The sequence below is a fragment of the Gopherus flavomarginatus genome, chromosome 5, assembly GCF_025201925.1.
Source record: "Gopherus flavomarginatus isolate rGopFla2 chromosome 5, rGopFla2.mat.asm, whole genome shotgun sequence".
Taxonomy (NCBI): Eukaryota; Metazoa; Chordata; order Testudines; family Testudinidae; genus Gopherus; species Gopherus flavomarginatus.
This window is the reverse complement of record NC_066621.1, coordinates 101,941,910-101,967,084: the sequence shown is the minus strand read 5'-3', so window position 1 is coordinate 101,967,084 and position 25,175 is coordinate 101,941,910. Positions and strand designations below refer to the sequence as shown.

Genomic DNA, 25,175 nt, shown 5'->3' with positions numbered 1-25,175 from the left:
GAAACAATGTAAGTTATTAAAAATATTACAGCCAGCATCATTGGCCAAGCTCGCTTCCCCATGGATGAGGCTATAAGGGAGCCTGCAGAGGCCATATGGCAAACACCAGCATTGGCACCACCCACCAACAAAAGGTCTGATAGGAAATACTTCGTTCCAGCCAAAGGCATGGAATTTTTGTTTTCACACCCTCAAGCCTGCTTTCTGGTAGTAGAGGCTGCCAATCAGCAAAATAAACAGCTTCGTTTCCACTCCGCACCACAAGATAAAGAACAAAAGAGACTGGATCTCTTTGGGTGTTAAGTTTACTCATCAGCCACCCTTCTGCTCAGAGTTGCCAACTATTCTGCTCTACTAGCAAATTATGGCTACTCTAACTATAGTGAAATACAAGAGCTCATGGAAGATCTCCCCGAGCACAAACGTCCTCAACTCAACACCATTATTAATGAGGGTCAGATAATAGCCAGCACAACACTGCAAGCCTCAATGGATGTAGCAGACACAGCTGCCCAAACAACCGCAAAAGCTGTGATTATGAGAAGAGCATCATGGTTGCAAACTTCGGGAATTCCGAAAGGACTACTGCTAAAAGTGGAGAACCTTCCCTTCAGTAGGGATAAACTATTCTCGTCTCAGACAGACGACATGCTCCATACCATGAAGGACTCCTGAGCGACGCTGTGTACACTCGGCATATACTCATTGCCTGACAAACACCAATGCTTTACACCATACTGGAGGTCATGAGACACCTGGTTTAACCGTCAACAACCACAATACTTTGCTCAGAACAGACCTAAACAATGGGCTCAGAGATGACGTGCTCTACAGAACCAGGTCTCGTCGAACCATCCATCTACATCTAAGCCACAGTTTTGAAGAATTGGTCGAGGGTATGCACGACCTCCCCACACCTCTAGCACCAATAGATACCCCATCCCACAACTTTGGTCACCGCCTACACCCATTTTACCATGCCTGGGTTGCGATAACCACACATCAATGGGTATTGGAGATCATACAATCTGGCTACGCCATCACTTTCACAACCATCCCCCCGACTCTGCCCCCTTCCCTGTCCTTCCTCAGGGGCCCCTCTCACAAGCACCTTCTGCAACAGGAAATAGACCACTGCCTACTGCTGGGTGCTGTAGAACTAGTACCACACCTATACCGAGAGAAGGGTTTTTACTCCAAATGTTTCCTAACAGAGAAGAAAGGAGGAGGATGGAGACCAATCTTAGATCTCTGAAAACTCAACAGGTTTGTTCGCAACCACAGGTTCAAAATGGTCACGCTGGCCACAATAATCCCAGAGCTAGACAGGGAGGACTGGTTTGCAGCCCTCGACCTCCTAGATGCATACTTCCGTATTACAATACATCCTGCTCGTAGACCGTTCCTGCAGTTCACAGAAGGACCCAGCCATTACCAATACAGGGTCCTTCCCTTCAGACTATGAATTGTTCCCCGCTTATTCTCAAAAACACTCGTGGTAGCAGCAGCAGCAGATTTATGATGCAAAGAAGTCATAACTATCCCTTATTTAGACGATTGCCTACTCAAGGGTGCCAATCGACAAGAAACGGCATGCATGCTGAAGACCACAATAGACCTGTTTCACCAGCTAGGGCTACAAATAAACTAAAAGAAATCCAACCTGGAACCACCTCAGCTCTTGGAGTTTATCAGAGCCGACCTAGACTCCGTACAAGCCAAGGCAATATTACCAAACCACAGATTCACTACATTGACCAATATTATTTTCACAGTGACCATCAGCCCACAAACTTCAGTGAGGACATGCCTTCAGATTCTGGGACATATGGCAGCTACGACTTCTGTCATAAAGTATGCCAGACTCCATATGCGTTGTCTGCAGCACTGGTTGAGCACAGTCTATGTACCCAGCAAATACTCTCTCAACAGATGCGTGACACTGCCATCAAGGGTTATCCTCTCCCTGCAATGGTGGGCACAACCAGGGAATGTATGCTCAGGGATTCACTTTCAGCAAGATGCCCCCGTCAGTGACTATTACAACAGATGCCTCCCTGATAGCTTGGGGCACCCACTTGGGTCACCACAATGTACAGGGCAAGAGGTCCACGATGGAAACCCGACTACATATCAATCTCCTGGAACTCTGTGAGATACACAATGCATGCCGCCCCTTCCTCTCACTCATACGGCAGACCTCAATCTCTGTTCTCACTAACAATGTGGCATGCATGTTTTACATCAATTGCCAAGGGGGAGCCAGGTTTCACTCGCTATGCGTGGAAGCCATGAAATTATGGAATTTGTGCATCCTCAACAATATAAACATCACAGCGTCATACCTACTGGGATGCCAAAACACTACAGCTGATAATCTCAGCAGGCACATCTCACAGGAACACTAGTGGGAAATCCATGACAGTATTCTCAGCATGATATTCCAAAAATAGGGTCATCCAGTAATTGACTTGTTTGCCTCAGCAACAAACTACAAATATTCACTCTTGCTCCAGGGCAGGCCTGGCACTGGCATCATTAGGGGATGCCTTCCCCTCATCCCATGGAACACGTCGCTCACGTACACCTTCCCAACAATACCAATGATCCCATGGGTCATCCTCAAGATATGTCTCGACAGAGCATACATCATTCTCATTGTCCCCACACAGACTTGGTTTCCATACCTGTCACATCTAGCAGTCTGTGCTCCGCAACTGCTGCCCTTACAGATGAACCTTCTGTCCCAGGACAAGGGCCTGACAGCCCCAGCCCCAGTGAAGCTCCATCTCAAAGTGTGGTTCTAACCTGGAGAATTGAACTGCTCAGAGAAAGTAAAACAGGTATTACTAAATAGCCATTGCCTCACCACTAGAAATACTTACCACCACAAGTAAAGAAGATTCTCCCTTTGGTTCCAGCAAAAACAGCTGGACACAACCAAGGCGCCTCTATCTATGATCCTAGACTACCTACTAGAACTGATGGAAACGGGATTAGCCATAAGTTCTATTAAAGTACATCTGGCTGCCATCACGGCCCTCCACAAGCAGATAGAAGGGGCTTCAATATTCACTCACCCGATTACACGGCGCTTTCTTGCAGGTATACAGGACATGTACCCAGAAGTACGCCAACCTACTCCACCATGGGATCTCAATCTTGTGCTTAAATGTCTCACAAGACCACCCTTTGAACCTCTAGCAACCTGCTTGCTCTATGTTAGTGTAGGTCACATTCCTAATGGCAATCACATCTGCAAGACGTGTCAGCGAAATAGGAGTGTTGATGGCTGAGCCACCATACACGGTACTTACCAAAGACAAAATCATGTTACGTCTTTACCCAAAATTCTTGCCCAAAGCAGCTACACATTTTCATATTAACTAAATGATACTCTTACCCGCATTCTATCCCAAGCCACATACGGATTCTCAAGAAGCAATATTACACATGCTAGATGTCAGACAGGTTGTAGCCTTCTAATTGGACAGAACTAAACCATTTTGAAAGTCATCAAGACTATTCATCTCTACAGCAGCTCCAAAGGCTCTACAATATCGACCCAGAGACTCTCCAAATGGGTCTCTACCTGTATTCAAACTTGCTACCACCTGCATCACAAAGAACCCCACATGGGCCTCAGATCCCACTCAACACGAGCGATGGCAACATTGATTGCATTCTTGAACAATGTCCCCTTAATAGATATTTTTAGAGCTGCAACCTGGACCTCGGAGCTCACTTTTGCAAAGCATTACGCTATCACCCAAGGCCTTATCTGAGATTCTGTTGTTGGCCTCTCAGTGCGCTCATCACACACTTATACATAGCTCCAAACCACTGCCACCCCTGGTGGGGTACTGCTCTACAAGTACCTAGAGTGGAGCACCCACAGGGACACCACTTGAAGAAGAAGTTGTTACTCACCTTGTGCAGTAACAATAGTTCTCTGAGATGTGTATCCCTGTGGGTGCTCCGCTACCCACCCTCTTCCCCTCCACTGCAGAGTTCACACAGCCAAGCTCTGTGGTAGAGAAGGAACAGAGCAGACAGTTGGGGATGCACGCATTACAGGAGGCGCCAACGGCTGCACGGGACAGCTCTGGTGCACGCCCTTCCCCCCGACCGAGTACTGCTGCAAAAAATCCCCGATCTCTGGCACGGGGATGCACCGACACCTACAGTGGAACACCCACAGGGACACACATCTCAAAGAACCATTGTTACTGCACAAGGTGAGGAACTTCTTGTCTTCAGAATCTATCCCCATCCTACCTATCACCTCTCATTCACTATCAAGATGTCAACTCTCACCTCTGACTGGCCAGTGAGGCCAACCTCTATAATCCATTTGTTAAATTTTCAAACAGTTATTTTGTGTTTTCCCTCATGCCGCCCCATATGCTTAGGATGAGCTCTCTATAAACATCCACAAAGCTACCTTATTATCCTCCTTCAGATTCTCCCTTAAAACTCTCATTTGCCATGATGCTTACAATAACTTGACAACATTTAGGCTACTGATGTGCTGAAACCATTGTCAGTCATGCTGTCCAATATTGTTTTATTGTTTCCTTGTACTTCCCCATCTGTCTATTTGCACCTGTTGTCTTTTATCTTATACTTAAGCTTTTTGGCACAGAGATTGTATTTTTTCTGTGTTTGCACCTAAAACAAAGGGGTGCTGGTCAGTGACCAGGGTTTCTTGGTATTACGATAATACACATAATGAATATTATTTATTTGTTTGTAAACATAATGATTTTAAGCACTCATTGATTCATGCTGGAAAATATCTCTGGATCGGAACTTGCCCTTCAGTTATTGTTATTCTGGGTCAGACCCAAATAATGTCTCTTTTGAAGCTAATGCTTTGTATATACATAAAATTAATTAATGAGATAAAATAGTTGATATCTTGTCTACAAGGTTTCTGTATTTCAACTCAGTTTTTAAAGTGTATTTATGTGGAATAGTGTTAGCTAAATTTTTATTCTATCACCTTTTAACTTTGGATTGCCTTTTCTTTGTGGTGTTGTAGGGAATGGTTGAGGTAGTGGCAGAAAACTATCATAACATTTGGGCCAAAAAGAAGAAAATGGAATTGGAGAGCAAAGGTAAGAATAAAATCTGGTGAACCACAAATAAAATGAGGGAGGGGGGAGAGTCTGAAAGAACAGGAGACAACGTACGAGAATGTAAATTATGTAGGTCCCTTTTTAAATTTGAAAAATAACATTACAATAGAAAAATTTACAGTTCTCTCAATTTTCCAAAGGAGGAGGTAGTCATCCTTTACTGGTACCTTATGACACCTTGACAGCCAAGGAGAAATCTCGGGACCGGGAGAAGGCACAAGAGCTGTTTAAATTCCTTCAAATGAATGGCATTGTTGTATCTAGGTAAGCTGTGTATTTATTTAAAATATGTCCTTACCAATACCTTCATTCTTGCTAATTCCTTTCTCTCACTACTCTTTCTGTTAATTATGAACAACATAATTACCATTTTGTATTTTATCTGTGCCGAGAAGAAAATTATAATTTCCAGTCCCTTCTTAACATAGAAAATTATTTTTCTTTTTATTTTAGGGATAGCACAAATAGGTAAGATTTATAGTTTGCGACAAATACAAAATATAATAAGATCTAAACCAAACAATGCAGACAACTCTAAACTTCATAAATTAACACCTAGCAGTTGTCAGTAAAGATCATGGCGAAATAGGCTTTGTGGCCTAATGCTGTAGAAATGTATATGCATAAAATAACTCGTTTAGTTGAATTTTTATAACTGGTCTGTAGGGTTATGTTTAATCTGTAAGATAAATGGACTCTTCGGCGTGCATCCCTGCATATCTTGTTTATGCAAAGTGGCAGAACTTACAAAAGACACTATGATATGCATCATTTTATCTGAGGGGAGGATGAACACTAGGGAATTACTTATTCTGTGGTTAAATAAATAAATAATTATTGCAATACTGCATGAGGCCAAACCATTGAAAAATGAATTATTATACCAGAAGGGAAGACCCTCATAAGTTAGATAATATTCTTTTTGTAAAAATTCAATAAGACATTACCTGACAAAGAGCCTTTAAGGTCTTGTATATTTCATGGCATTCAGTGTTTCTTGTAAACTAAAATGGTCTGGTAAGTGGGGTTCTTCTTCAAGTGATTGCACATATCTATTCCATTTCAGATGATTTTACATGTGTCTTCCACTTCAGGTGTGGACTTGCCAAGAGAGTTTTCCTTAGCGGTACCCATCGCGGTGGCACATGCACTGTGCCTTTCCTTGTACGTCCAGGCCAAGGAATAATGGGCGAAGCCATCCCAGCACCCTCTCAGCTCCTTCTCACTGCACTGTTGGAGCTCTCCAGGAGCTGTTGCTCTGGTTCCCCTTTTTTCCTCTGAAGAAACTTTTTTTTTTCTTCTTGTAAATACTTGTTATAGTACTAGTGTTTAATTACCTGTTGTTTCCCACTTGGGAATATTTTATTTCTTATTTTCTATGTGATTGTTCCACCTGGCACTGGGCAGTTTGGTTATATCCAAGTCTCTTGGATTTAATCACTGTCTAACTTGCAAGGGGTCTGTCCTGAACAGTGATCCTTATACCCATTATTTAATATGGCCCTCACCAAGGCAAAATAAAGCCAAGTGCTGTGATTGCTAATCTTTTAAAAAAAGAATACAAAAATCCAGGGACATAAGATTAAGAAACTACTTTATGGAATGATACCAGCTCCTACATGAAGCAGTGGTTGGATTTCTTAAAGAAGAAGTGACACATGAAGGGGTTGCTGAAGAGGGGTGTGGAAGGGGAAAGGAATAGAAAAGAACTGGAACATGCAACCCAGTTCCATGGTGCTTAGACACCATTTATCAGTAGTGATGACTCTCCAAGCACCTGGGAGAGGGACAGTCTCCTTCTGAATGTTGGAGAAGTAAGATCCCTGAAGACTGGTAGTTGATAGCAGAGGGTTCTGTGTCCAATAAAGTTACATGCTGGATTTCATCGTCTTCAGTGGCCTCTGTTTTGGTGACAGGATGTCTGTGAGAAAAGTAAGATGAGTGTTCAATGCAGTCGTGATGGCATGTCTATTATATGGAGCAGAAAAATGGTTATTAAAAACAGCTGAGCAGAGGAAACCAAACTTTTTTTTCAACAAAATTTATGGCATATTCTTAACATCCATTGGTTGATTTTGTCACAAACAAATTAGCTGATCCTGCCAAGTTGCAGTCTTGCACCAGTTAAAAACAAGACAGCTGCAAAAATGGGATCATGTCCAACGTGCACAAGAAGGTACAGTTATACAAGGTTTATAGAGCTGCCGTTGAAGGAAGTAGGGCATGAGGCCAACTATGAAAGAGGTTGGAAGATTCAATTTTGTGGGATTTAAGAAGCCTAAACCCTCCCATATTGACTCTTGGCAAAGGAAGAAGACTTTCAGGGACCATTCAAGATGGAAGTCCATTCTGTGCACTACCACAGCTACCTCATTGCTGTGTGAATCTGCTACTGCTATGGGGAAGAGTTACCCCAGCTCTTACAGAACTAAAAACAATAAGGGGTGATTACCCCAGGATTGTAACCAGCTCTGGAGAAGCAACTTCACTATGGGTGGTTTGCACATACTGGCTCAGAATGGATTTTCCAAAGATGAAGAGACAAACAAAGAACTTGGGATATATAAAGGACTCAGAGCATTCATTTTGAATGAGAAAATGGGCAGGACATTCTGTCCAATGGGAGGCCTCAGTCTTACTAAAAGGATGGAATCGATTTGGCCTAGTAGGGCCCATAAGACTGAAAGGCAATTTCTGGTATGTTTATTACTAAGCGTGTAAGACTTGGTGTAGTTTTTATATGTTTTCAGTGTGATACTTTTCCCTAAGAATAAATGTACTTTGCTTTGTGAAGGCTGTTTGGTAACTGGTGTACACTGTTGTAGCCCCTGGAGAAACAGAAACTCAGAGGTACTTGCCCCCGGTCAAGCAGCAAGATGAGAGAGAGAGAGAGAGCGTCAACATCAGTTCGAGATGGAGAGATTGTGCCAGCAAAACTGATCTGGTAGGTGGAGCCAGACCTCATATGCCTAGTCTGGGGAAGCCACATAGACTCCAAATTGTTTCCTTGCTTTAGGGAAGGGGATGACATTAATGTATTTCTAAATGCTTTTGAAATGGGATGTGAATTGAATAAGGTGGGGCAAGAAGACGTGATACGGTGTCTGGCTCCACTTCTTCTAGGGAAGGCCTTAGTCACTTTCATCCATATGAACAGAGAGAGCTACAAAGATTGAGAGTTATCTACAAAAGAATTATTGCAAAAATTTAAAGTGATCCCTGAAAGAAGTTTGAGGAAATTTAGAAAAAAAGGAGATATGAAGTATGCTGAAGTTGCAATTCAAATTAAGGGGTTTATAAGAAAAATGAAGTGGGTTGGGGAGTCACCACTGTCATGCTGTCTGGAGGGGCTCATGACCATGAGTGCCTACCTCAGGGCAGAGTGTCAAAAAGCAGGGCAGACACCCTAAACTGGTGATATGTTCTATAATTAGATTTTACCAAGCCAGTAACAAATGTGAACTTCTGGATCACTGTAACAGTTTTACCTTGGAGACATACAGTCCCCTTAGGCTCTCAAGTCTATTTTGCCACCCAGGCAAGCTGGACTTAGTGATAAATGGTCACTTACACCAAAAATCACATAATATTCAGGTTGCTCCCAGTCCCAAGATACCAGTCATTTATCCCAGATCAATTTGTACCTTAGATCTCACACCAAAGACAATACCTGTAGCCAATCCTGTAATAAACTAATGAAAGGTTTATTAACTAAGAAAAATAAATAAGACTTATTTAAAGATACAAGAAGGCAACATTATGCACAAATGAGTTCAATCTGTGGTTCTAAAAAGTGACAGAGATGTAATAATCTGTCAGCATTGGATGGTCTTTTCGGGGCTTAACTCAGGTTGACCTTAGGGTTCTCTGCTTTCTTGTTTCTTAGCTCCAGCCCTTGCAAAGGGATGAACAATTTTCTTGTGACCCTGTTTTATCTTTTACCTTTTAGCCTTCCGGTCTAGCTCCTTTGCACATAGCATTTCCAAGCTATGAGAGGGTGTAGTGGTGTGGCAGTCGTCCCTCCCACTCTGGGTTGGAGGGAGGCCACATGGCCTCACTGCGCCATAAGGACTGCTGCTGAATATCAGGGGAATCAGTGTTAGGCATTAGTGTCTCGACCGGTCTAACAGGGCTGATCCCCCAGTTAGTCAGTTGGTTCCGACCCTTAGGCAAAAGCAGGGTCTCCCAGGCCAGTAGACTGGGGCTTAGCAGCCAACCATCTATAGCCCCTGAGCCCTTTAAGCCAGGGCTGGGCAAACACCTTAGTCTGTGGTCTCTGGGCCCATCTGGCAGGGGCCAGAGCAGACACGGTAGCCTGCAGGCTCTGGGCCTGTTAGGCAGGGGCCAGAGTGAACCCAGCTGTCTATAAGTACTGGACCCTTTAAAGAGGGGCAGAGCAAACACATTAATCAATTAAGCTCTGAGCCCTTCAGGCAGGGGCAGAGTGAAAACCCAGGAGTCAGTTAGGTCTGGACCCTTGGTGCAGGGACAGAGCAAAAACCCAGGAGCCAAGCACCCTAGCTCTGGCAGACAACAGATAAATGCAGGCCTCTTGACCTGGTGTGGGGAGGCTGCCACCGCAGGTGTAGGGTGCCAGAGAGGGGGCCGGCCCACCCTACTCCACTGGGTCCTGACTCAGGGCCCTAATAGTTGGCGGAGTGGTCCGCCACTGCGTCAGTGAAGAATCCAGCTGCAACACGCTGACTGTGCTTCAGGCAGCGCTACAGCCAGATTGAAGTAGGCTGTCCCTGGGCGACTTTCTATCCTCCACTTGGGGTGTACATGGCACCATGGGACATCTTCCGTCTCCTCCGGGTAGGTGGCCAGCATCAGTCCTGGCAAGTTTGTGGCAGACACAAGTTCCGCAGCGAGCAGGGCATCACTGGGCTTGGCAGCAGAGTCAGCAGGCTGGAGTAAGCAGGACATGTCTGTCTCCCTCAGCAGCCTGGCTGTAACTGAGCCAGAAATAAGGTTTCTGCCCATCATTATCAGGGAACCAGAGGCACTACAGAGCAGGGTGGTAGTGGTGCCTCCAGCTGAAAGCAGGGACACTGAGGCATCTGCAGTACACTGCCAAATCTATAATACCCATCCAAGGATGGGAAGTGTCCAAGTAAAGTGTGTGATAGCTGCTTGGGAGATGACAATAGGTAACTACAGCCAGGAAGGAGGAGGAACTTTTCCCCTGGTCTATGTGAATAAGAAAATGATACTGAGCCATCTGTGGGAGGAAAGGCTGCACAGCTTGACTCAGTGCATTGGGAACAAAAGATCTCCTCCATCTAGCATGCTGGTATGACGCCATCACTACCAATATACTATCCTCCCTCTCATGAGCTCCCAGAATATTTACCAAATGCATGGCCATCATAGCTGTCTATCTCCACAGAATTGGCATTCAGGGATTCCCCTACCTAAACAATTGTTTAATTCAGGGGCATTCCAGGCCTCAGGAAAATCCAGACTCTGCTTTCCCAGCTGCACCTGATTATGAAAACTGAGAAGTCAATCCTTTATCTTGTACAGAAAATTGAGTGATTCTCAGTGCTTCTAGACTCTCTACATCAGCCATGGCATGCCTCCCTCAGACTAGGTTCCAAGCAATTCTGGAGTTATGCAACTTGCTCCAGGCTCACCTGCAAACAACAGTGAGAAAGTGTTTAAGGCTTCTGGGACACGTGACTTCTTGCACATATGTAACTCCGCATGCTAGGTGACACCTGAGGTGTCTACAAGACTGGTTAAAAATCCATCAGTTGTCCATATGACATCCTCTGGTTTGATTGATTCATGTACCTGCAAGAGTAATATCCATCTTGATATCCTTCTTGAACTGGTGGAAAGTCCAATGAAACATCTACAAGGGCCTGACCTTCTCCCTCCCCTTCCTCCTATGACTCTGGTCTTCTTTAGTTTGGCATGCATGTCTGGGTCTCTGACAGAAGGACAAACACCAGAGATGGAGAGGAGTTATACAAGTTAAGAGCCAATGTTGGCACAAGAACACATGGATATACCTCGCGGTCAACAAGTTTAGGCCTGAAATTAGATGAAGGTTTCTAACCATCTGAAGAGTGAAGTTCTGGAAAAGCCTTCCAAAGGGAATAGTGGGGGCAAAAACCATAACTTGTTTCAAGATTGAGCTTGATAAGTTTATGGTATGATGAGATTAATTACAATGGCATATGGCCTATCTGTGACTGCTATTAGCAAATATCTCCCACAGCCAGAGATGGGACAGTAGATGGAGAGGGCTCTGAGTTACTATAGAGAATTTGTTCCCAGCTGTCTGGATGGTGGGTCTCTCCCCCGTGTGCTCACAGTCTAACTGATTACCATAATGGGGGTCAAGAAGGAATTTTTCCCCAGGTCAAATTGGCAGAGAGCCTGGAGGTTTTTCACCTTCCTCAGCAGTGTGGGACATGTCACTTGCTCGCTTGAAGTCGAGTAAATGGTGGATTCTCTATAACTTGAAGTCTTTTTAAATCAAGATTTGAGGACTTCAGTAACTCAGCCACTGTGGGTGGGTGAGGTTCTGTGGCCTGTGATGTGCAGGAAGTCAGACTAGATGATCATGATCTTCTCTGGCCTTGAAATCTTTGAGATAAGGAGAAACTCTGTTCAAATCCTTACAGACAGTATGACAGCATTATGAGACGGGGAGCCAGATCAGATCTGTTAGGAAGCTTTTAGGCTCCGGAATTTTTGCATTCAGAATAAGATATCAATCCTGGTGTCTCATCTACAAGGGATTCAAATTTCTCTGGAGGATCATCTCAGTGGGTCTTTCAGCAGGGATCACAAGTGGTCTCTAAAAATCAATATAGTATGAGTGATTTTTCAGACCTAGGAGAGACAGACTGTGGATCTTTTCACTACAAAGCAAAAGAAGTAGTGCCATCTTTTCTGCTCCATGGTGGGTCAGAGCCTAGGTTCAATCATGGACATGTTCCTGTGTTTGTGGAAGATGAATCTCTGCGCCTTCCCTCTCGTACCCTTGATATACCTTAGATAATTCTCAAAACAAAGTAAGATCATGCTTCTCTAATATTAATTGCTCAAGCTCTAATATTAGTTGGACACAACAGCACCAGTTTTCTGGCCTCCAGAAGTTGTCAGTATGACTAACCTTGATTCTGCCTCAGGATATAGACTGCTTTCCGAGAATCACAGCCTTGTGTTAAATCCAATCTTCAGAGCCTCACAACATGGCTGCTGAGTGGCTAGACTAGGGCAGGGGGTGGGGGAGGAGGGGATGGTCACTTGTTGTGCAGAACTTTACTGAACAATAGGAAATTGTCCGCCAGAGAGAGTTACCTACACAAAGGGAATCTTTTCTTGCTGTGGACAGGCAAGTGGAATGTTCTTCCTGGTGAAGTAAGGGTTCAGGATGTTCTAGGGTATTTGCTACATCAGAGGGAATCAGGTCTGTCTCTAAGCTCCCTCAGGGTGCACCTGGTTGCACTTTCAGCTTTTCGTCTTCTGTTTCAAGGTCATTTGATATTTTCCAGCTCTCTGCTAATCAGATTTTTTGAAGGGAATAACCAGGCTTTTTCCTCAGGTTAAAGAACTACTTTCCCCTGGGATTAAAACTTAATATTTTCAGCCTTTAGCTTCTTGCCCTCTTCCATATTATCACCCAGATTAGACTTTCTGGTGGCATTTATTTCTGATTATAGGGTTGGAAAACTGCAAGTATTATTGGCAGATCAACTTTATACTATTTTTTATAAGGATAATGTTGCTTTAAGACCTCCTCTGAAGTTTTTTTCTAAGGTGGGTACTAATTTCCATTTCAACTAAACCATCTATTTACCTACGGGGTTTTTTCCAACCACATTCTCACGAGGGTGAGGAATAACTTCATTCGCTGGCTGTTGTTCTTTGCCTCAAATATTTTTTCCTGTACAGGGAGGATGAAATGGCAAGTGGTTACCTCACAACAGATTTCTGATTGGATCATCTGCATTTCTACGTGTTATGATGTTGCAAATTCTAAACCACCTTCCAAGCTGATGGCACATTCTGCAAGTGCACAGACAGTTTAGTAGCATTCTAAAAGAACATTCCAATACCAAATATGTGTAGAGCAGTGACTTGGTCTCCAGTTCACGTCTTTATCAAGCACTGTGCCATTTCATTGGCTTCCAGAAGCAATATAGATTCTAGGAAGGCAGTTCTGCAGTTGTTTTTCAATAGACTCCAAGCTCTGCTCCATAGACAACTGCTTGGGAGTCATGGAAATTGAATAGGTATGTGCAATCAGATGATGAAGAAAAAACAGTTCTATACCTGTAACTGTTTTTCTTTTAGATGTGTTGCACATGTCTATTCCATGATCTGCTCTCCTGAACTGTGCTTCAGAGTCCATTATATTACAATTCCAGTGCAAAGGAACTGAGGTGGTGCTGGGGCACCTCTGTCTTTTATGCCCCCACCTGAATGCATGAGGAGATGCACATCACATGTGCCACCCCAACAGGTACCACTAGGGAAAACTCTCCAGCTACAGTGTGCTGGGTGCACACATACCTGAAGTGGATAACCATGTGCAACACATCTCAAAGCACAACAGTTACAGTACCGGTATGTAACCATTTTTCTTCTGAACTTGGAGGAGGTAGATAGATTTAATTTGTTCTTCAAAAAATGAATGCCTATAGGGAAAACGCAGACTCAGCTTCAAATAAATTAATAGTAATAAACACACAGCTGATGTGACTTGACTCCCAAGAGTACTCCTATTGGCTGCGATGATACTATTTGTATGACTAAAGTAAATCATGTGCATAAGTGTTTACATCATAGGGCCCTAAAAATTGTAGTCCTTTATTTTTACTGAATTAAATCCACGTAACTCAAATATTTAGGCTCTTTATGAATGGAGATCAGAGCAGCTGGAATTAAATTCATCCAAGTCCAAAGCCAAACTGCAAGTCTTTGGTACAGCACCCCCATTCCTTTGAGTAGTCACTTTGTAGCCTGTGTACAGGAATAGAAATTGAAGCCCCTCTATACTAATTGGATGGGGTGTTGGTGCCACCACTGGATTTGCTAAAATATTCATCTTCAGTCGTCCCCCTGACCTGCACCCTATGGGGCAGCATGGAAATCTTTTTGATAGCACTAGAGGAGGATAGCTGCTGGTCCAGCACAACCCTATGTGAGGTTGAAGTGCTGTGAAGGCCTTGTGGCAGCATTCTGTATCTGGGTGAATTTCACCAATAGACAATAACCTTTTCCCAATATTTTCTTTAAAATATAATATATATAATATATATAATACCTTTTGAAATCCCTGCTTGTAGTTACTTCAGTTCAATCAGACAACTGTTGGGCTTAACTGTGAAAACAGGTACGTTCTTTGTAATTGGGATTGGTTAGGTTTCATAGTATGTGTACTCTATAAACTTATCTGCCTTTGCTTTAACAGTTGACTTCTTTTTCTTCAAGTGAACACATTTGAAGAAAACTGGACTTTTATGTTCTTATGAAATAGGATGTATAGAAATAATTTCTTAGGCTTTATGAGGGTATGTATTAGAAATAATTTATGTTCCTTTAAAGTTAAATGGCTTTCATTCCATGTAAGTGAATTTGGAAGACAGCTGCTCTCTTTTTTCTTCTGATAAAGGATTCTTTGCCATTTAATGCAGCTATCAAGTCCTTGATATTCCAGGAAATTACATGGAATCAGTTAGCAATCATAACATAATATAAAGTCAAGAAGAGTATATTCACTATGCCTCAGGAAAAATAAGGAAACTTATTTGTTTGCATTGTACACTGAGAGATCATAAAGCAGAAGAGACCTATAAGGCATAAATAGCTGCCAGATACTCACTGTTACTGTAATCATACACCACATGATGGAACAAATATATAGAGAGTTATTTGGTTGTACAAAATCAAATAATTAAATAGCAGAACATGGAAATGTATAAACTGTCATGCATTTAACAGTGGAGGGAGAATAAACAAGTATACAGTGATGATGAAAAAGTAGTAAGCAAAGTAAATGTAGAAAAAACAAAGAGATAAAGCAGAATAAAGAAAGTAAATACAAGTCTGTTTTTAAAAACAAATCAAAGGCATAAATTGATAGAGCTATATGACTTCTGTGAGGGAAATGAATTAGACAAACAATGACAGGAAAATTTCAGGGAGGGAAAGTTTACTCTGTAACTAGAATATTCTAGTTTGTTTTTGTCTTAAATCAATGCATGGCCTTTTGACAGTTATAGTTTCCTGTCTATTTTTTTAATACAAATTTTCCCCTCTCCCCCATTAGTCTTTATTTAAATAGAGAACCTGAATGATGCCTCAAAGATATGGCTTAAACAATATGTACCACAAGGGAAAAAAAAAACCTTAAGGTTCAAGTTCACAAAGGGACTTAGGCCTTGCAACACTGAGTCTTGTAGTACCTACAATTTAGATCCCTAGGCACCCAGTGGAATCCAGAACTCTGAGTTTAGGGGCTTGGGCTGCCTATACAATGCATGGGGAGATAAGTGCCTAAAAGTGGGCTCCACAAAAGCCAGCTAGGCAGAGGGAAAGATGAGTCCAGTTAGCCTACTGGTTAGTACATTCGCCTAGACCTCAGTTCAATTCCTCTCTCTGCCTGATGAGAAGAAGGGATTGAACAGGGGTTTCTTGCCACTCAGCTGAATGTCCTAATCACTGGGCCATGAGCTTTTTTCTCTCTCTAGACCCATGTTTGTTTAATTTTTAATACACATAAAATACTTTCAACAGGCGTGTCATAAACAGATAGCTAAGGGTTAATGACTCTTTCACCTGAAGCACCTGACCAGAGGACCAATCAGAAAACCGGATTTTTTCAACTCTGGGTGGAGGGAAGTTTGTGTCTGAGTCTTTTGTCTGTCTGCCTGCTTTCTCTGAGCTTTGGAGAAGTAGTTTCTACTTTCTAGTCTTCTGTTTCTAAGTGTAAGGACAAAGAGATCAGATAGTAAGTTCTATGGTTTCTTTTCTTTGGTATTTGCATGAATATAAGTGCTGGAGTGCTTTGATTTGTACTCTTTTTGAATAAGGCTGTTTATTCAATATTCTTTTAAGCAATCGACCCTGTATTTTTGTCACCTTAATACAGAGAGACCATTTGTATGTATTTTTCCTTTCTTTTTTATATAAAGCTTTCTTTTAAGACCTGTTGAAATTTTCTTTACTGGGAAATTTCAGGGAAATTGAGTCTGTACTCACCAGGGAATTGGTGGGAGGAAGAAATCGGGGAGATCTGTGTGTTGGATTTGCTAGCCTGATTTTGCATTCCCTCTGGGGGAATAGGAAAGTGCTTTTGGTTTCCAGGACTGGGAACGGAGAGGGGGAGTCACTCTGTTTGGATTCACAGAGCTTGTGTCTGTGTACCTCTCCAGGAGCACCTGGAGGGGGGAAGGGAAAAAGGATTATTTCCCTTGGTTGTGAGACTCAAGGGATTTGGGTCTTGGGGTCCCCAGGGAAGGTTTTTCAGGGGGACCAGAGTGCCCCAAAACACTCTAATTTTTTGGGTGGTGGCAGCAAGTACCAGGTCCAAGCTGGTAACTAAGCTTGGAGGTTTTCATGCTAACCCCCATATTTTGGACGCTAAGGTCCAAATCTGGGACTAAGGTTATGACAAGGCGAGATTGTGAGAGACCTGCAAAGAATATCCCATAGCCTAGTGCTATGCTATCCAATGGGCAAAAGGTTGCAAGGAGGGGTTCTTGTCTCCAGCCATTTTGTGTAGAGTTAGGCCTGCTCTGAAGATACCTACCAGCTTAGGCCCCACAGGTGAGAAAGGTGGGGGAACACCTATCTTCCCCTGGTTTGAGGATCCCGTGTGTCTAGAATGGTGTATTGTGCACATGCTCAGAAGCAGGAACTTACGGTACAAATTTAGGCACTAGAGGCATCTTCAGAGTTGAGCAGCGTTTTTGAGGATCTCAGTGCCACCTAAATTCCAGACTTAGATCATAGGCACCTAACTCCCGCTTTAGGCCCCTATCTGCTTCCTATGCAATATTCAGCATCTTCACCATGCACTGAAATCAGTGGAAATTGAGTAGCCAGCATCTTACTGAATCAGGCTCAGAATAAAGACACTTTCTGAGGGATGGAGAGCTCAGTGGCTTGAGCATTGGCCTGCTAAACCCAGGCTAAACCCAGGCTTGTGAGTTTAATCCTTGAGGGGGCCACTTAGGAATTTGGGGCAAAAATCTGTCTGGGGATTGGTCCTGCTTTGAGCAGGGGGTTGGACTAGATGACCTCCTGAGGTCACTTCCAACCCTGATAGTCTATGATTTGTATAGTATGATATTGAAGTGCATGATTTTTAAACTGTTTTCATGGAAAAGGATAAAATCCCTCTGAGAAATTTAGGCTTATTTTAAACAGTTACTGCTGTAGAAATAGCTATTTGGAAAGAGTGTTGCTATGAAAGCTGGATTTTAATTTATGAAAATTTACCTTGATTAGGTAATAAAATAAAAAGGTCATGGAAAGCTTCATAGTAATCTGATAATTTGTAACATTTTTGTAATATCCTTTCTGAACTAGGGGTCTGAAAGATATGGATTTGGATGCATCATCAATGGAAAAGAGGTTTGCATTTAAGTTTTTGAAGAAGATTCTAAAATATGTTGACTCTGCTCAAGAGTTCATTGCACATTTGGGTAAGTTTCTCAATGTTTTTATTTTGAACATCATAAAAGTGGTTAATATTTAAACTTTACAATGAAAAAATAAACCCATTATCCTGAGTTGCACGTATGACAACTTCTGTTCCTTTTGAGAAAATATACCACAAGATTCTGATTATTATTTATTGTAAAAAAAAAATGCAAATGCAATACTTGTTGCATCTGCTGTACCTGCCAGCTGAAGTGTCTATACTGCTTTACTTGTACTGCTTCAAAATTAAGTGTTTAAGGCTATTTCAAAGGACTGCGGAGTTATTTACAATTAGATTTTTGCTCAATCTTATTGACATTTGTGTTGATTGTATCCTTGCAGAAGCCATTGTCACCAGTGGAAAAACAGAGAAGTCACCACATGACCAAGAAATTAAATTCTTTGCCAAAGTGAGTGACTTAATATTTCAAGGAATGCGCTCAAACTCCTGCTATTATACAGAACTTAGTATGTGTAACAATTGGGACAAGGATGGTTAGTTCTAATGGTCAGAGCAGGAGTCAGTCTGACTCAGGTACAGGGAGGTCAGAGTCCAAGACAGTCCGGAGGGCAAATCGAGTCAGACATCAGTGTGCAGGCAGGATTAGGTACCAGGTTGCAGAGAGCAGTCGAAGAGCAAAGGACAAACAAGGGTTGGAAGCCAGAGCCTAGTGTCTATTGCAAGCAGTGTCTGAAGCAGAAAGAGACAGGCAGTCTGTGTTGTTGCTCAGACAGCTCCCCTTCATGGCTTCCTGATTTAAATACTGATGCCAGCCAATCAGTGGGCTCATAGGTGCCGACTCCATGCCCTGGAGCACCCATTTGAAAAAATGGTGCTTGCAGAGCATCCATTGGCAGCCTCCCTACCAGCTCTCCCCACACCTCCTGTTCACCAGGAGACCCTGTGGATCAGCACCTCCTGGTGCCTTCTGCCGCGAACTACTGTTTCTGGGTGTTCAGGGAGGCGGGGAGGAGCAGGGACATGGCACACTCTGGGAGGGGGCAGAACTGGGCAGGAGGGGTGGAGGGGGGGGCGGGAAGGGGCAGGTGTGGGGCCTTGGGGGAAAGGATGGAGTGGGAGTAAGGCCTAGGGTAGAGTGGGAGTTGAGCACCCCTAAGCAGTTTGAAAAGTTGGTGGCTATGAGTTCCTGCTGTGCGGTACTTCCTTCCAAGCCACCCTCACATAGTCCTTCTGTAGGAGTCTCACCTAAGCTTCCAGTGGCAATGCAGCAGCAGCAGCACAGAATCTCCAATGTTCCAGCTCTGCAGGTTCTTTCTTCATGTGTTAATATTACAGAACCATGCATGTAATGGAATATCTGTTTCCCATATATATAGGTGGGTAATGAGTCAGAGAGTGCAAGTGACATTTCCAGAGGTATTGCTTTAAGGCACTCTTTCTGGAAATTATTTTGCTAAGTGATAAGGGACATAGTATGAAATTAGAAGGCAATATATTTATAACAGATAAAATGTAATATTCTTTTGTGGAACTTGTAAGTAATTTCTGGAACTTGCTGCCTCAGGATATTATTCAAGCAAATAGCTTAGTATGCTTTTTATAACAGGATTCAATATTTATATGCATAGAAATTGCATATCCACTTGAATTTGCAGTTATAAGGGCTATCAGTCCTCATGCTTTGAGACATAACCTCGTTGTCATTTAGGATAAGGAAGAGATGTCTTGCTCTGGGATAATAATTTCGTGCTTGTTATGAGCAAGCAGGGCCATGGGGCTTGAGACCGTATCTGAAGCCAGATAGTTAGTAGGTGTCAATATGCATGGTCTAGTCATTCGAAGGTTTCATAATCCAGGGTGCAGGCAAATTCAGCTGCTGGGATATCAGTCCATGGGAGAATGGCAATCAGTGAACAGGCAGAGTGCAGGGGCAGGCTGGTCAGTATTGATATTGGGCAAATTCAGGAACAGGCTTAGCAGGATGGGGTACAGGCATATCGGAAGACTGACTTGGGGAGCAGGAGATTGGTCTCAGGGTGGGCAGCAATATGACTAAAAAAGACGTGGTGCTCAGACAAAGGGTGGGGCAAGAACAGGAAGCTTTATATTATGTGGTGTCCAGTCAGCAGTCTGCTGCTTGTCACCTTGTGGCCTCTAGTTGTGAGGATCTAGCTTCAGTTCCCTTATCTGACCTTGTAGCATGGGGGTGCAGGATAATGCTTTCACTCTGCAACCCCATGGACCTGCCTTGGAGATCCATGGCCTTTGACAAGTACTAGACAGATAAGATGGGTGAGGTCATATCTTTTATTGGACCAACTTCCATTGGTGTAAGAGATAAGCTTTCAAGCTACACAGAGCTCTTTTTCAGGTTTGACCAGACCTGATATCCTGGGACCAACATGGCTACAGCCAACATTGCAAACACATATTGGACAGTAAAGTATATTACAGAAATGGATGGAGAGTACACTTTCCTCACTGATGCTGGCTATTGTTGGGAGCTGCACAGTAAAGTAGATAGATCCAATCTGGCAATTCTAATGGTTTTGCTCAGCAGATAACTGATGAGATAATATCCCAATATCTCTTGTATTGTTAATATTCTGCTGTCCCTATTTTCAGAGCTTCCCATATATTTACATTAAGATACCTCTGACATCTCAGAGTAGGCTATTTGTTGCTTGGCTTAACTCTTGTGTAAATTTGTCATATGTGAGATTTTCATTTATAATCTTAATGACTAAAACTAGAAAATGCAATTGTAATATAAAGCCTAAAATGAAAAGTCTGTGTGAAGGACTGTGCTGTACTGGAATGCTGTCTGGTACACTTAACAATGTATGTAGATGATAAAAGTATATTTTGTGTCTGTATTCCTTAGGTTCTCCTACCATTAGTTGACCAGTACTTTACCAATCACTTGCTGTACTTCCTGTCTTCTCCAATTAAGTCACTCAGTAGCTGTGGATATGCTTCCAATAAGGAAAAAGAAATGTTGGCAAGGTAAGTAATAGACCAGGGGAAGGCAACCTATGGCACATGTGCCAAAGGCAGCAGGCTAGCTGGCTTTCAGTGGCACTCACATTGCCCGGGTCCTGGTCACCGGTCCGGGGGCCTCTGCATTTTAATTTAATTTTAAATGAAGCTTCATAAACATTTTAAAAATCTTATTTACTTTACCTGCAACACTAGTTTAGTTATATATTATAGACTTCTAGAAAGAGACCTTCTAAAAACGTTAAAATGTATTACTGGCACATGAAACCTTAAATTAGAGTGAATAAATGAAGACTCAGCACACCACTTGTGAAAGGTTGCTGACCCCTGTAATAGACTGAGGTAAACTCTGTGGGATTGTATCAAGATTATAAAAATTTAATGTAAAAAAAGGCAAAATAACAGTGCAAAAAGTTAAGTTCCTCAAACAGATCATAAATGGCTGATTCTTCCTTTACTAGAGTGGAAGTAAATAAATAGTATTCCTCATCTTTATTTCTTTTCTTTTAATTATAATCATTTACTTAACTTAATTTGCTTTTAATCATTTTTAAAATGTGAAATATTAATCAGGTAGAGATTATATATATTTACAATAAGAGTGTTACAAAATTATCAAGCATTTTGACAAGTTTGGTGGTGACCCAAAAATCAGTGCCATGGGATGACTATTAGATGGTTGTATGCCTATTCCATTCTTTCATAAACAGCATGAAAACCACCACTATTAAATGGTTCTAGGAACCACTCTTAAATGTCAGCAGAAAGGCAAGGTGTTAAGTGCCTTCTGATTCCACTGAAGGCAGTCAGAATTAAGGGCCCCAGCACCTCTCAGAATAGTCATATATACTGACTGTCCTCTGATTCTTTGAGTTCTACCCTCTGGAAAAGGGTGTAGGCAAATAAGAAGTTTACACTGCTACTGTTTTTACTATATCAGTTTGGTTACTGAAAAGAGAACTTCAGGCTCGAAAGCCTTGTCTATACTGCCACTTTACAGCACAAACTTTCTTGCTCAGGGGTGTGAAAAGCTACTCCCCTAATGGGGGTGGGTTTTTTTTTACAGCATCATCACTTTAACGTTGCTAGTGAGGACCTACCCTAAGATTGTAAATTTTAAAAAAAAGTTTAAAGTGTGTCTGTTGTGGGAAGTGAAGAGGACAAATCTAGGAAACAATCCAAAACCTCAGTTACAGCTAATGGCTATGATTGAACAGCCTTAGTAGTGAAAAAGGTTTGTGCTCTTTCCCCTGCTCTTCTGTTTGCCCTTTCAAAATATCCTCTGGATGCCAACATCAGAAAGAAGATAAAAAACTTAAGAAGATAAAAAATGGGAAAGGTCTTGTGTAAAATGTTCCTATGTATGGGGGACATTTAATTACGAATTTTGGACCTTTCAAAATGAATCCCGCAATATTTAAAAAAAAATAAAGTAACATGGCTTTACTCCTATCTATTAGAAACCCGACTTGAACAGGAGCAATAATTCTAAGAAGCTAGAAGATATTGATACTGGCTGAAACTTACTTCATCCACATGAACTCAAGAAAGTTGGCTCTAATATGGGTGAAGTGTAGGGGAAGTGAGTAGGAAAATCCATCCATCTTAAACTAGGGCAGATTTCAGGTCTTCAGCACACTGCTTCCTCCCCATAGAATCATATAATCATAGAAGATTAGGGTTGGAAGAGACCTCAGGAGATCATCTAGTCCAACCCCCTTCTCAAAGCAGGACCAACACCAACTAAATCATCCCAGCCAGGGCTTTGTCAAGTCGGGCCTTAAAAACCTTAAAGGATGGAGATTACACCACCTCGCTAGGTAACCCATTCCAGTGCTTCACTACCCTCGTAGTGAAATAGTGTTTCCTCATATCCAATCTAGACCTCCCTCACTGCAACCTGAGACCATTGCTCCTCATTCTGTCAGCTGCCACCACTGAGAACAGCCTAGCTCCATCCTCTTTGGAATTGCCCTTCAGGTAGTTGAAGGCTGCTGTCAAATCCCCCTTCACTGTTCTCTTCTGCAGACTAAACAAGGCCAGTTCCCTTAGCCTCAGTTGCCTACTGACTCCATCCACTTGAGGGAAACATTGAAGCCACAGAATGCACATATAGATATTATGTCCCATATGCACATACCTAGTGGGTTGGTGTGGAGATGCTTTCTGCCTCACACAGGGTGTCTGGAAGCCACCCTTCCATGGTCTAACTTCCTGCCCCTCTTCCAACAGCAACTCCAAGCCTCAGTATGGGGCTAAGATGAATTTCATCTATTGCAAATCAGTGTAATTGGAACCAAATGTGGTTGAAATACCTTTCCAAACACAGAAGCTAGGGGCTAGAGTCACTGTAGGATTTGTAGAAGTGAAAGGCAGCACAGACCCATGCAAAGGGCCCCAGTTGTGGAGCAGGTAAATTGCTCAGATACAGTGTGCCCATTAAGAAAAATGGGAAATAGACATTCTTCTCAAAATGGCTACCTAACTGTGGTCAAGCTATGATCACAGCCCCACTGAGAACAGTGACAGATGGCAGCTTTGAAAGAGCACAGTTCTATGTGGAGTTCTCTATAATAATTTGTTAGTCCCTGCTGAAGGAGAAACTTTTAATTGTGAAGAATAATGTGAAAAAGTTACCATTAATACTAAAACAGTCTTCAAATGTAGCTTGCTCACAAGTTTTTTGGTGAGTTTAATTACAAGAGCAGTTTCAAGTGTCTTTTATTCCATTATTAAGATTATTCGGGATAAAGAAACTGTCAGACAATGGGTGCTTCATTTCTGAAAGGATCCATTTATTTTAACTCATAAACTAATTAACCAATTCACTTGTCATTTCTCAGAAAATTCATTCTGTGTTCAGAGTGAATACTGTAATTTTGGAGAGGAGCTGAATTTGTCATATGTACCAAAGTGGTTGAATTCTTGCTTTAAGCACAAAACTCAGCCTTAAGAATAGAACCAACAGTGTAACCTCCATGATTAGCGAAAATTGGAAAATATCAGTGAAAATGTTTTCAAATTAATCTCATAATTTCTATTCTTAATAGAGAAATTGCAAATGAGGATGAAAATGATATGTGAAAATTCTATAGAACACTAAACATCAACCTGTTCACTTAACAGGATCCCTCTGATGTTCTGGGCCTGAAGGCTCTACATTTTGATATTAAATATTTCTATCATTTGTATCCAAATCCTGACGTACCATATCTAGATTTAAAGCCATGGCAAGAAAGTAACTCTTTATTTTGCTTTGCATGGGACTTCAGCTGCAAAAGTAAAATATTGATTAAAATATCACACATTGAAAGGATACAGCCAGGCCTTGCAATGTGGAATACTTTTGTGAAAGAGGATGCAGCACGGGGGATAGCAGCTGTCATAGCCAAATTGAGGCAGAAGTGGAATATAAGAAGAAACTTAAAGTGAAATTGTTTAATATGAACATTTCCTCAGCCAGCCATTACATGAATCAGAATTTAGCGATAGAAAGTCCAACAAGATCATCTAGTCCGTCTCTCTGCCAGGTGCAAGACTGTTATAGCAGTAATTCTCAAACATTTTACTATTATGCCCCAATTTTATCACAGCAATTGAACTCTCAGCCCCATTTTCAATGAAGCTACAGATGATGATCTTATTTTTATCAGCCATTAATGAAATATAAAAATATTAGATTTTAGAACTACACTAAAAGAACATAATTTAAGTTTCACTGATAAGCTAGACTGCCAAAATTTAGGTTGCAGGTACACAGGATGGACAGTGATCAGGGAATGACGAAGCTGTTCAATAATTTTTCAGAAAAAGGTCACAAGAATCTTTTTATAATGGGAACTGTTAGACAACCTACACACAGAGACAGCTCTCAGCTGTCCCTATCATTCTAATAGACTTACCATGACACGTTTCAATGGACTGATGAGCTTTGGGGCAGCCTGGAGGGTCATTCATGACTGAGGGAGAGGACTGGGGCATCCTAGTAGGATGTTATTGGGAGGTAGTAGAAGTCTGGAGCATTGGGAACTGTTTGGAGAGAGTCCTGGAACATCTTCCTCTATTCTACTCCTCTTTCCCATTATACTCCCTTAAGTCCTCTGTTTCTCCTTCCTATTCATCTGGCCTATTCCCCTTTGAGCCCTTGTTCCATATTCTGTCCCTGTCCCACCTCCCTGCCAACAAGGCTCTGAAACAGCCATGTGCTGCCACCTCCCCTTCCTTCCTGCTCTCTCCTCCCCAGTGGTTCTACATTTGCTGGATACCATTGAGAGGAGACATCATCTCGCTGCCTTCCTGCTGATGTTGTCGTAGCTGAGAGGAGTCACTAAAGAGAAACCTGTTTGACCCACATAGCTCTGTTAGATGCGTGTGTGGTTGTAGTTGGAGCTCGAATAAGAACA

General features: G+C 42.3%; 1 protein-coding gene across 15 annotated transcripts in view; it reads left to right on the top strand.

The window, feature by feature from the left end:
- RYR3 (ryanodine receptor 3) overlaps positions 1-25,175 on the top strand; it is a 630,986-nt gene that overhangs the window by 419,010 nt on the left and 186,801 nt on the right. For 14 of the 15 annotated variants that reach the window (XM_050954773.1, XM_050954774.1, XM_050954771.1 and 11 more), the window contains 5 exons: positions 5,045-5,120; positions 5,282-5,405; positions 17,697-17,812; positions 18,153-18,220; positions 20,657-20,778. In XM_050954773.1, coding sequence (XP_050810730.1) covers positions 5,045-5,120; positions 5,282-5,405; positions 17,697-17,812; positions 18,153-18,220; positions 20,657-20,778 — 506 coding nt within the window. The remainder of the gene's footprint in view (positions 1-5,044; positions 5,121-5,281; positions 5,406-17,696; positions 17,813-18,152; positions 18,221-20,656; positions 20,779-25,175) is intronic. The other variant, XM_050954763.1, reaches the window with a different exon arrangement.